Source organism: Diorhabda sublineata, chromosome 10 (genome assembly GCF_026230105.1).
Source record: "Diorhabda sublineata isolate icDioSubl1.1 chromosome 10, icDioSubl1.1, whole genome shotgun sequence".
NCBI lineage: Eukaryota > Metazoa > Arthropoda > Insecta > Coleoptera > Chrysomelidae > Diorhabda > Diorhabda sublineata.
The window spans coordinates 13,370,004-13,382,424 of NC_079483.1; the positions used below are offsets into that span (position 1 = coordinate 13,370,004).

The 12,421-nt window shown below is 32.3% G+C and overlaps 1 protein-coding gene and 1 long non-coding RNA gene across 3 annotated transcripts; one reads left to right on the forward strand and one right to left on the reverse strand.

Annotated features, from left to right (window-relative positions):
* Positions 1–46: 46 nt before the first annotated feature.
* LOC130449652 (uncharacterized) lies at positions 47–2,565 on the forward strand. Its single transcript, XR_008910478.1, has 2 exons — positions 47–213; positions 379–2,565. It is a non-coding gene; the product is annotated as an uncharacterized LOC130449652 (long non-coding RNA).
* Positions 2,566–4,548: 1,983 nt separating this feature from the next.
* Positions 4,549–12,218, reverse strand: LOC130449806 (nitrilase and fragile histidine triad fusion protein NitFhit). Of its 2 annotated transcripts, XR_008910502.1 has the most exons (3): positions 11,411–12,218; positions 4,816–5,708; positions 4,551–4,779 (listed from the first exon to the last, which is right to left on the reverse strand). XR_008910502.1 is itself a non-coding variant. In XM_056787824.1 (2 exons), the coding sequence occupies exons 1-2, from the start codon at positions 12,033–12,035 to the stop codon at positions 4,942–4,944; spliced, it is 1,392 nt and encodes a 463-aa protein (XP_056643802.1). In that variant the 5' UTR covers positions 12,036–12,218; the 3' UTR covers positions 4,549–4,941. The 2 variants fall into 2 exon arrangements, 1 of the variants encoding a protein (XP_056643802.1); XM_056787824.1 differs by having other exon boundaries at positions 4,549–5,708.
* Positions 12,219–12,421: the final 203 nt, after the last annotated feature.

Genomic DNA, 12,421 nt, shown 5'->3' on the forward strand with positions numbered 1-12,421 from the left:
AAGTCTCTGTCATATACATAAAAGTAGGTCAATCTATAGATTTTTCAACAATGTACCAAAATAGTTCAAGATTATATACTCGAGTTCAGTTAAGTGAATAGAACAATGAAGACTATGAAATTCAGCACACGATTTATGTCCATTGTCCGCATAGAAAAAGTATGAGACACTTTAGGAAAGAAGTAAAACTATCAAAATATTGATACGTATCATGTATGTAGTTTATTGGATATCTAAGTCATCAATTAGATTAATGACCTTGACTAATTACTAAAACCTACATTTAAAAAGGTTTTAGTAATTAAGTATTGCTCGAAGTTTGATAATGAGGAAGATATTATCTTAGATAACATAACAAAATTGTTGTTGTTATTGTAGGTAGTCGGTTAACGAAAGAAACGATTTTAGTCGCAATTTAAGAAATCGGATTTGGTAGAGAGCTACGCGAAAAATTGGCCCAACACAAACTAAGAACACGACATATCTTTGGAGCCACGCTCAGTAATACATTCATGATTTCTTCTTAAGATGATCCAAGTTCGTATGGTTCTGTTTCTAGCATAAAGGGGCATCAATAATGAAGCGGAAATTTTTTGAAAGTACACTTTTTCATATGACGTGCATTTCTACACTGTATATACATTTTAAAACCTTGTGACAATTGCGATATTCTGCTACTTCTTCTCAGGTCGGTTTTTGGAGAAAATATATGTTGTTTTCAATTATTATAAAGAAATATATTTCTTCTTCTTCTTCTTCCTGCTGTCTATAGGCATCATTGCATGTTTTTCTTCACATCATTGCCTCTGCTCTTTGTCCTGCTGGTGATTTGTCCCTTGATATTTTCTCAATGTGCTCATTCCATTTTATCTTTCTATCCAGTACCCAGTCATTGATGTTATCTATCCCGCATGTTCGTCTTATGTTTTCACTTCTTTCTCTATTCATTAGTGTCCCGGCTATTCTTCGAACTATTTTCATTTCTGTAGTCTTGTTTTATCAATTTCTTGTTTTCAATTATTGTAAAGATATATCAAGAGCTAATTAACGCATGCTTATCCGAAAATGTAAAGGTTGTTCATAACAATTGGAAAACTATTTTTTATCTAACTTCGTGTTATCACACTATCCTTTATTCATTATACTCTTAGCGATGTTTCATTATCACCTTGTAAGCGAACTAGCTACCTTTATCTGCAAACGTGTTTTTAATCGAACACTTCGATATAAAGTTCTTGTTTAGGAAAGTTTCACATCTTCCAATTACACGCCTACCGAAAATATTCGTAAAAAAATAATTATTACTCCACCTAGGAGTACATACATATAAAAATCACAAGAAAACAATAACAAAAATGAAGTCAAATTAATGTTATAGGCATCTAGAGTTTGATATAAAACCTTATGTCTGTACATTATTTTCATTGAGTGGAATGATAAGCGGGTCCTCATAATGAAAATTCCTTAAAAGCAGAACCGGACTTAGGCATGGGCCAACCCGGTCGTGCGCCGGGGGCCCCCGCTGTGGGGGGGCCTCGCGACGAACCGTATGATTGATTTTTAAACATATGAATGCAAGCGAAAAAATACGTCCATAGCCAATGTTCAGAATCAAAATAAATTTTTTTATGCACAATCATTTTAAAAGTTCCGAAAAATCACATTTAAAAAAATGAAAGCTCGAAGTTGCGCCCAATGCATGGTATCGCTGATTTATTTTTTAAAATCACAACGACGAGTTATAAACTACGCTTCCCCCGGATGAGCTGTAGATATTTTATTACATATTTACGAGTGTGCGCGAGCGCTTGTTTTTTAGGCTTTCTTGAAATCACCTCGTACATTGCGAAACATAGGAAACACTGCAAACTAAATCAATATAGCGTATTGTGTATTGAAAATGAGCTACTGAAATCGATTGACTGCACTAGTGTTATTGAAGAATTTGTAAGTAGCAAAATAAGAAAAAAACGTTTTTAATTTATGAACGTAATTTTGTACTATTTTTAGTTAGAAATAATGAATAAATTGACTATAATGAAAAATCAACCTAAGAATTCACGTAAAACGCCCGCCTTACATAGACCCCTTAAGTATTTTGGCCCGGGGGCCACGATGACTCTAAGTCCGGCTCTGCTTAAAAGTTTCCTCTTCATCGAGAAATTTACAGATCTCTTGAACCGTTAATATTATTGACATCAAATGAGGGGAATAATTTGTTTTCAATATTTAGATATTGTACAGTTTGTAGCTGCTGGATTTCTATGTTTCAAATATATATTGATACGGTTTTCGGTATAGTGGTATTGCATTCTCTAATATGAACGATAATTCCATATATCTTGTAGAACTTATTGGTTTCCTATACCAAACAATTTTTATATTTTCGTTTCTAATAAATTAGGTGTCACGAAAAGATAAAGATTATTCAGCATTTTCTCTTTCTATAGTAAATTCTATATGAGGGTCGAAACTATTGAAGTAAAATAGCAAATTGTCAATTTCATTGTATGGAAAAGTTATAATTATCATATTCTTTAATGAAGAATAATTTTAAGGGTAAAACAGTTTCATTTATTATAAAGGAGTCTTTGATATAATAATTATTGTTCTAGTTATAAGATTAAGTCAAAATTTCAGTTAACCAAATAGTAAGAGGTTCAATTGGAGTGTTTATTGATGCTACTATTGGTCTAGCTGATAATGAAGGTTTATGAATACTTGATAAACAATAGAACTTAGCAGAAATCCTGTTATAGTTTATCAATTTATTTTAATTTTCAACAAAATCTTGTAACAATAACAATGATTATTATATCAGACCAACTTTTGCCAGCGGCTTCGATCGCATCGAATCCATTAAATAAGTATCAGAAATCATTGTAATAGAAAAGAACGAACTCTGTAGTTATATTAGAACCTGAGATATAGATCTTTGAATGTAGAAAAATTGCCAAAAACCTACAAAAATCCATAACTCCACATTGAATGTCCGCGCCTAGCTCCTCTCCAACTCAACCTATTTAAGTGTTCAAAACTCAAAAGAAAGAAGGTGCTTCAGAGAGTGTTCTTAAACCAAAACGAACTCTGTAGCTATATTAGAACCTGAGATATAGATCTTTGAATGTAGAAAAATTGCCAAAAACCTACAAATCCATAACTCCACATTGAATGTCCGCGCCTAGCTCCTCTCCAACTCAACCTATTTAAGTGTTCAAAACTCAAAAGAAAGAAGGTGCTTCAGAGAGTGTTCTTAAACCAAAACGAACTCTGTAGCTATATTAGAACCTGAGATATAGATCTTTGAATGTAGAAAAATTGCCAAAAACCTACAAATCCATAACTCCACATTGAATGTCCGCGCCTAGCTCCTCTCCAACTCAACCTATTTAAGTGTTCAAAACTCAAAAGAAAGAAGGTGCTTCAGAGAGTGTTCTTAAACCAAAACGAACTCTGTAGCTATTTTAGAACCTGAAATATAGATCTTTGAATGTAGAAAAATTGCCAAAAACCTACAAAAATCCATAACTCCACATTGAATGTCCGCGCCTAGCTCCTCTCCAACTCAACCGATTTAAGTGTTCAAAAACTCAAAAGAAAGAAGGTGTTTCAGCGAGTGTTCTTAAACCAAAACGAACTCTGTAGCTATATTAGAACCTGAGATATAGATCTTTGAATGTAGAAAAATTGCCAAAAACCTACAAATCCATAACTCCACATTGAATGTCCGCGCCTAGCTCCTCTCCAACTCAACCTATTTAAGTGTTCAAAACTCAAAAGAAAGAAGGTGCTTCAGAGAGTGTTCTTAAACCAAAACGAACTCTGTAGCTATATTAGAACCTGAGATATAGATCTTTGAATGTAGAAAAATTGCCAAAAACCTACAAATCCATAACTCCACATTGAATGTCCGCGCCTAGCTCCTCTCCAACTCAACCGATTTAAGTGTTCAAAACTCAAAAGAAAGAAGGTATTTCAGCGAGTGTTCTTAAACCAAAACGAAGTCTCTATCTTGAATAGAACCTGAGATATTGACGATAGAACGTGTGTATGTGAAAAGCTCCCATAAGTAATGTACAGGGGGAAATCGCATTTGAGTGTAACTTGAGAATGGTGAAAATTAGATGAAATCCGATGGTTGATGGCTGATCTGTGCATCAATACCTTTCATTGAAAAAAAATTAAGCAAATCGGTTGGGTAGAACGCCTCAACGGACTCGGAATGGAAATCATCAATTTTTTTAATATATAAGATATAGCGTCGAATTAAAAATTTATTGATGCTATTTTGTATACTATAGTCTAAAAAATTAAATGTGAAATTAGCTGCATTATAATTACAAAAAATATTCGAATTCAGCGGCGGAAGAATCGCAAATATTAAAGTGTGTTATGTTATTGTTATTTTGATATTTGTGAAACAGCAAAATTTTATTCAAATATTGAAGTAATAGGAACATTAATCACGTTTTCGTTAAGAAAAAAATAAGGTATGTAAAACAAAGTGAGTGTAATAGTTAATGAGTGGGATTGAAAGGAATGTAATTCAATAATACTATCACACAAGCAAAATATATTATTTTACATTAGAATATTATACATAGTTTAGGTCTATCTGCCTCTGGTACAGGTTATGTAGATAATTTCATTTATAGATTATTAGACTAAACGATGTTGCATCATAATCTCACTTCAAAACAGAACCAAAGACGATTTAAGAAAAAAAACCAACAACATACTACCCCTTTTACACTAAAGATAATATTAAAAACTTTTTTACTGGAAATGTCTCATATGCAACTGATGGTAACACACGATTTGATCACAATTTGGAAAATATGTTAAAGAACTAAATTTCGATTATTGTTAATATAGAGTAAAAAATGATATCCATGAATTATCATTCAAGATCATTTTTATTTTAATTCAATCGATTTCCAACTAAATACTAAAATACGTTCTTAACTTCTCCGCTTCTTTGGACATTTCTTCTGATGACCTGAATAACTGAGCACCATCGGAATCATGTTTTGCTAATTCTAAATAAATATCATCGTTTCGATTGAAATCATTTTGTTTTCTGGGTAGAATGTGTACATGCACTTGAGGTATTGTTTGCCCTGCGTATTTGCCATCTTGAACACAAATTGTCGATGATTCGGCATTATGTTCAAGCTCCATCGCCTTTTGAATTTTGATTACTGTTTGAAATAAATCAGCAATTTCCTCTTGATTTAAATCTACGAGTCGCGGAACGCGTCTCAAAGTGGATACTAGGACATGACCTGGAACTACGCATCGAATATTTGTGAAGGCAAAACAGTACTGAGACTGGTAGAAAACAGTAGAACTAGGTATTAATTTATCTGCAAAATGATACGGTTTGCCGTCGTTCCACGTTTCAACTGTATTAGCCAATAAACTCAAATTATAGATATCGTGTCTACGATGACTTTGTACAGGCATTTCTTGTTGTATTCTATTGATAGTTTCCAAATCTATTTCGGCTACAGCAACACTCTCATCTGTAGGAAACATTTCATTGTATTTTGGACATTGCGATATAACCTCTCCCCAAGGGTCTATAATCATTGATTGGCCATAAGATGTTCTTTTCTCATTATGTTGACCATATTGAGCGGCAGCAATTACGTAACATTGATTTTCAATTGCTCTTGCCCGCAACAGTATCTCCCAGTGGGCCGCACCTGTAAATTTTCAAACGTTAAAAGAATATAATCCGAAATGATTTGAAAATTTTATCGACAAAGGTATTTAATATACACAATATATTTATAACATAAATTAAAAAAAATTTTGGTGAGTATACTATGACAAGGTCAATGGTAATTCTACGAAAAATTGGATAATTTGACAACATCGATTGCCTGCTATACTTTGTATACAGTGTATTTATTTACCCTAAAGCCTATTTCCACAGGTCCGTCGTATCACAGTTGCGGTCATAGTTGAAAATAATATTCTTATGGAATGATTCTCATTAGTCAACGGGTCAAACCAGTTCAGTTATAGTTGAAATAGCAATAACGATATTTTCTTATTTCGAAAGTTGTCAGATTTGTTATTTAACCATGGAAAAAGAACGATTAATAGAATTTGTGAGAGATAAAAAACAAGTTTTATAGGATCTAATCCACCAAAAATACTGATAACTACAAGAAATACGATAACTTGGCCGAGTGATTGAACTAAGATGGAATAGATATGTAGAATCAATGGCAAAATACCATAAGCGTTTAATAAGAGTTTTAGAATGAATCTTTCCGATTTAAAATGTGTTTTATGGCTCTAAACTCATCCTAATCCGAGGTGATTCTATCTGCTTGACACAGAAATGAAAAAAAAAAAATAATGTTCACGATAATACTCCAATATTACTTGGATAGTTCATCCTGTATTTGGTTTGAGAGGTTCACGAAAATGTATTATCCTGACGAATTAATGAATAAACGATAGACTGTGTACTAGGACTTGTACAGTTTGAATTTTAGTTACAAATCCGAAAATGACACTGCCATACTGTTAGTACCAATATCAAAACCGTCAAGTAGTTTCACATTATGGCATTGTAACCGGAAACTACCTTTGCAATATTTGGCTTAAAGAGATATTCCAGATGCCAGATCAATCGTAAGTAATGTTGATATAGTGAATAATTATAGAACGAGAGTATAGAAACGGATTCGAGTACAGATAAGGATTCTGATTCTGGTCTTGCAAATAAAACAAGACCAAGTTTAGAGGAAGGTTTGCAAAATCATGAGCAAAGGGAACAAGATTTACGCGAGAATTTTGAGCAAGAGTGTTACGTATGTGCTGTTCACTGGAAAAGCATACGCTTACATTTTGCCTGTGTAAATCAGAGTTCCTACTTAATGTCACTGTCATTGTCAGTAACATATAATTCAATAATTGAGTTCAGTTGAAGTAAAAATTTACTTTATGCCTCCTCAGTTAACTGAAATTCAGAACGTGATAACTTAATATTATACTCTATTTGGAAAGAGTAATAAATGCTCAATATAAATGCAAAACCCTGAAATTATTAGTACGGTACTTTACGTCCAAAATTTGGAATATTTAAATATGCCAATGATAAATAAGTAACTGGAGATATATTTTCCACATAATTGATCGTACTAAAATGTAAGCGGTAGATAATCCGAATGGCCATCCTTATCTTTCCAAAATTAAAGGATATCTTTATTTCTCTCTCTATTTTAATACTTTCACGCCAACTTCTGAATCTCCCCAAAAGTAGTAAGACCCTTACACTCATAGCCGTTGCAATGGGTTTTTCGTAATTAATAAAATATTATTGCTTTTTAGTATATACAGTTATTTTTATTTATTTATTCACAAATACGAGTATATACATGTAAGTATGAAAAATAAAAATACAAAATGTACTAAACTACACCTTACTATAATATATACAACAGTCTACAAATATTTTCTGTAACATATTTGCAATATATGTATTTTATTCCGAAGAACTAGTGGATGAATTGTTTAAATTAATCTCGAGAGGTTCTACAGTTTGATCAATAATGTTGTCTAATTCCCACATTTTTCTTTCCCCTTTGATAACATGGTGAATGCATTTTTGCCAGTTTCAGCAGTAACGTTTTTTAAAGCTTCGTTTATTAATATTCTAACGTCCTTTAATTTAAATGTTGTGTTTTTCCGAGCTACTTCGCCTTCAACTTGGGCCCATATCAATTCGATCGGATTGAGTTCACAGTGATAGGGAGGAATACGAATAATAGTAATTTGGCGATTTCTTGCCACTTCATCAATATTATATTTCTTGTGTTCGTTTTTCACTGAGTCATTTTTGAATGTATTTTTTTTTTAATAACCAGTTAATAATGTCTTGTTTTCTCCATGACGTGGTAGGTAGACTTTCAACTTGTCTCGAGTGGTAACTGGCGTTGTAAATAACAATTACAGATCCGGCTGGAATAAAATCTAGCATTTGTATAAAGCATTCCTCGAACACATCTGCATTCATATCCTCGTGATAGTCACCGGTTTTTTTATTCAAACAAAATCAGCAAAACCACTGTCACTGCCAATACATCATACTATTAATCGTCTGCCTTTCGCTGATGGAGCTCTCAATCCTGTTGATAGTCCCTCCTAAAATTGTTAACCGTTTTATCTTGCCATATTTTTCTTACAATGAACCCCTCGTTAACCCAAGTATCGTCCAAATAAAAATAGTTTTTACTTCCTCCCGGAGTTTCTTAATCGTCCGTAAAAAAGACATTTTTCAACACACGATTTCTTCGGAATCTTTTAAATATGAATTTTCACGTTGTTTTTCCCAACAAAAATATAGTCCATGTAGAACCTGCCAAAGCTTATTTCTGCTGAATGGTGGCCATCCGTATTCTAAAAAGGACGCCAAAATCAAATCAATTGTAGGAATTTTCTTTTTAAAGTAAAATGAGTGGAATTTCCTGCGGATTGCATATTTGTAATCTTCACCTTTGGCCTTCCTGACCGAGGTTTAAGCATCCACTTGTTTTCCTTTCCTTAAGAAGTTAACAGAGAGTGCATGCGTCTTCACTTTATGTATTGGAGTATAGTTTTCAAAGGTCGACATATTGAATATTCACTGAAGTTTTGTAAACGTTTCTGTGACAAACACTGCGCTAGAAATGCAGTTGTGTATTGAAAATTTTCTTTTATACGACCTTTTCTTAAACTGAAACTTGTCAATAACCATTTAAGTATACCTCATATTTTAATCTTTCATTGCCCTCTTGCAAAATGTACCTAATTATCATTTTTCCCAGAAAACATTTTACAAATCGTTTTCAAATTAACCTGTCTGGTATAGGTATATTTTATAAAGGGCGTGAAATATTTACCTGGCAACATCATTCTTTTCTTAAAATACCCCAAAGTTGTTTTGGCCGATAAGTAAACATAGTTGAAAATTTGAACTTGATGCAATAAATTTCTTAGAAAATAAATGTTGGATTTGCTAAAGTTTGATAAAATAAAATAATAAATTGTTCTAAAATGTGACTACGGCTATGGTGGCCAGGAGAGGGATTGATTTATCACTACACTATTTCCGAGTAGAGTATAGTAAACAAATGTCAAGTAAATTAACACAGCTAAAAAATGGAAAAACTCTATCACAAGACTTGTATGCTATTTCAATGAACAGAAGTGTACTTAAAAATGATGAGAAATTATTTCTTCTTAGCAAAACAGACATGAATAGTCAAATAGAGTTAAAGTTGAATTATTATAGTCGATGAAAGTATATGCTCCCCATATAAAATGACCTTCACCGAGCTGGTAATGGAGGAAACATATTTTTTATGTAATTTAATATATCAAAAAATATATTGTATTTGGGTTGCCTAGTAAATTTCATGCAACCCATAGTATATGCAAAAGTAAGATTGCCCATTTTTTTCCTGTCACAACTCCTGGGTTGCCAGGTACGAACAGGTAAATCGATACTAGTAATTTGCACCGGTCTGGTTAATAAATGAAACTTAAATAGAAATAAAGTTTATTTTATTACGAACACGTGCGTTTTACCTGCGAAAAATCAGTCCCGAATACCGGTTGCCGAATTTTAAGAGAATAAATTTTGCTCCAAGTGAATATTTGCGACTGAGAGGTGCCTACCAATCATCTCATACGATAGAAGAGGACACAACATAACAGCTGTTTGTAGCCCGGCCTTTTACTGAAATAGAGTACGCAAGCTCTCTACTTTTGAAAACAAAAAGGATATCGATAGACGCGTACATGCTGAGCATCATTTTGGAGTAGATTGTTGCTGTAGTTGCAATTGGAAAAAAGCTATTTGTTATTGAAAAAACGGCCAAAAAGTGTTTCAATGGTGTCATAGACTTTAATGATGAAACTTTTAAAAACTGTTATCTTTTCATAATAGATATTTACGATATAAGTGTCGTAACGATTCATATTAAGAAATGAGATGGGAAATTTGTCAAACGAAGCCGTTATAATTAATGGGTCGACGGTTCGATCGATCAAGTAGTCAAGATCCCACATTTTCGTTCTTTTTTTTATCAAATTATCTTCAAATTCAAATATTTCTGGTGGTTAACCAGTCAATAATTTCTTGTTTTCTCCAAGATGAAGTTGGAGTCTTCTTTATGCGTCGAGAATGATAACTTGCATTATCCATAACTGCTACTAAATTAACCGGAAGATATTTTATCATTTCACCAAAATAGTCTTCAAAAACATCCGAATCCATGTCCTCATGGTAATCTCCCGTATGTCACGACTGAAAGGTTAGCAAACCTTCTTTTAAAAATACCTTTTCGCTTCCAATATGAATTATTAGTCTTTTCCCTGAAGGTACCTTCATTGTTTTTCAGTAAAAGTGCTTTACGGTTATGCTTTTCCTAGGCAAAATCTATATTTCTCAAAGTGGTCCATAAAAGTTTTTTAGTTATAAACGAAATACTGTCATTTTGGCCAAGCTCCATTAAAATCTGATCTAGGGTGGGTATTTCTTTTTTAAAATAAAAAGAGTGAACTTTTCTTCAAATTATACTTTTAGGGTCTTCATCAAGGACTTTTACTGGTCTGCCTCGACTTTTTTTGGGAGGTTCCACTTGGCCTGCTATCTTTCTCCCCCGCAATAATTTAAAAATGGTGGACCTTCCCACTCCCGTCATTCGGGAATATCGGTCAATAGTTTCTTGTGCATTAAATTTCGGGTAATTGTATTTTATGCAATTGTGTACATTTAAAATAATAATTTTTTCATTCACTGATAGTGGAGAATTATTGAAACATCTTTTCGTTGGTGTAAATATCACTTAACAGCAAATACTGAAGCGTTAAACTAAACAAATATACTTATAAAGGTCTAAAAATTTTGGGCAAGGCACCATTGCCCTTATGGCGCATGGTTAAGCCGAATATGAAATAGGGTTGGAATTAGGCAGAGGCACTAATAGAACTTTGAATTGTACCTGTTAAATGCAAAACTGTATCTTCTGTATATTCTACTACCTAAATAATCCCTACACAATATTTCAAGGCTGACACCATAAATGAGGCGAACTGGGCGGAATTCCCCATTTTATTACTATATACCTTTCTGAAATAGACTATAGTAAAATATACATACAGAAAAATAAAATAATTAGTCCTATTTATAAAATTAGAGAAAAATTGAAAGCAATTGAATCAGAAAATTAATAAATTCATGAAAATTGAAATTGATTATATATATATATATATATATATATATATATATATATATATATATATATATATATATATATATATATATATATATATATATATATATATAACATGAAGCAATAGAAATAATTAATTACTTATGCAAAATTTTAAGTATCTCAATACTTACCTGTTGAAGTTGTAAATGCTGAAGGATAAGTCAAAATATGTGCCCCCATTTTTCTTTGGATTAAACTAATTTCTGGAAATCGTACATCATAACATACTGACAATGCTAACATCCCAGCTGGTGTTTCAACTGGCGGAACAATTTCAAATCCAGGTGTACATGATTTGGATTCTTTCAAGTTAATATTTTTTTCTGGTATGCTAACATCAAATAAATGTATTTTCCTATAAACTGATTTGATATTTCCTGTATTATCTATCAAAATATGAGTGTTATACATCTTATTTTCCCCAATTTTTTCGTGGAAACCACCAACCGAAAGCCAAACGTTATATTTCTTAGCAACCGTTTTATATTCGCTTACCAGTTGGCCCTCCAAACTCTCTGCTAGTCGATGTGCTTCGCTTTTATCAGAGGTAATGAAGTCAGTTGCTTCTGGTAGAAAAATCATGTTAGCATTATTTTTTCTTGCTTCATCAATGAGTCTTTTAACAATTATAAGATTCGCGTCCTTACTTCTTGAAGCTGTAAATTGGCAAACAGCAACTGTACATAAACTGTTAGAATTCATTTTTTTAGATATAAATATTGAAAGTCTTTTAAAATTTTTACAAAATATAATCATAATAGCATTCTAGATACTTTTCGACTGGTTCTACCAGATTAGAGTGAGTAGCAATTTAATATCTCATTTATTTTTAAAGACTATTAATGTTAATAAAAAATACGAAATTTGAATTGAAATACCAAACAAGTATAATCTGAATGTAAAATTCTTCTTCTTATTTGCAATGTATCTTTGTCTTGTGGCGCAAAATACATCCACTTGAAGGAGAACTGTCATTTATTTAGACCACGTTGTTAAACAAGGTTTCTTCACAGTTTATATTTCAGAAGGTTTACAATCAATTATGAATTTCCACAAATTGTCTTAACTTAACTTAACTGTTTTACTAATTCAAAATAATTGATGAATTATTTTAAATATTTACATGGACAACTCGAGTTTTA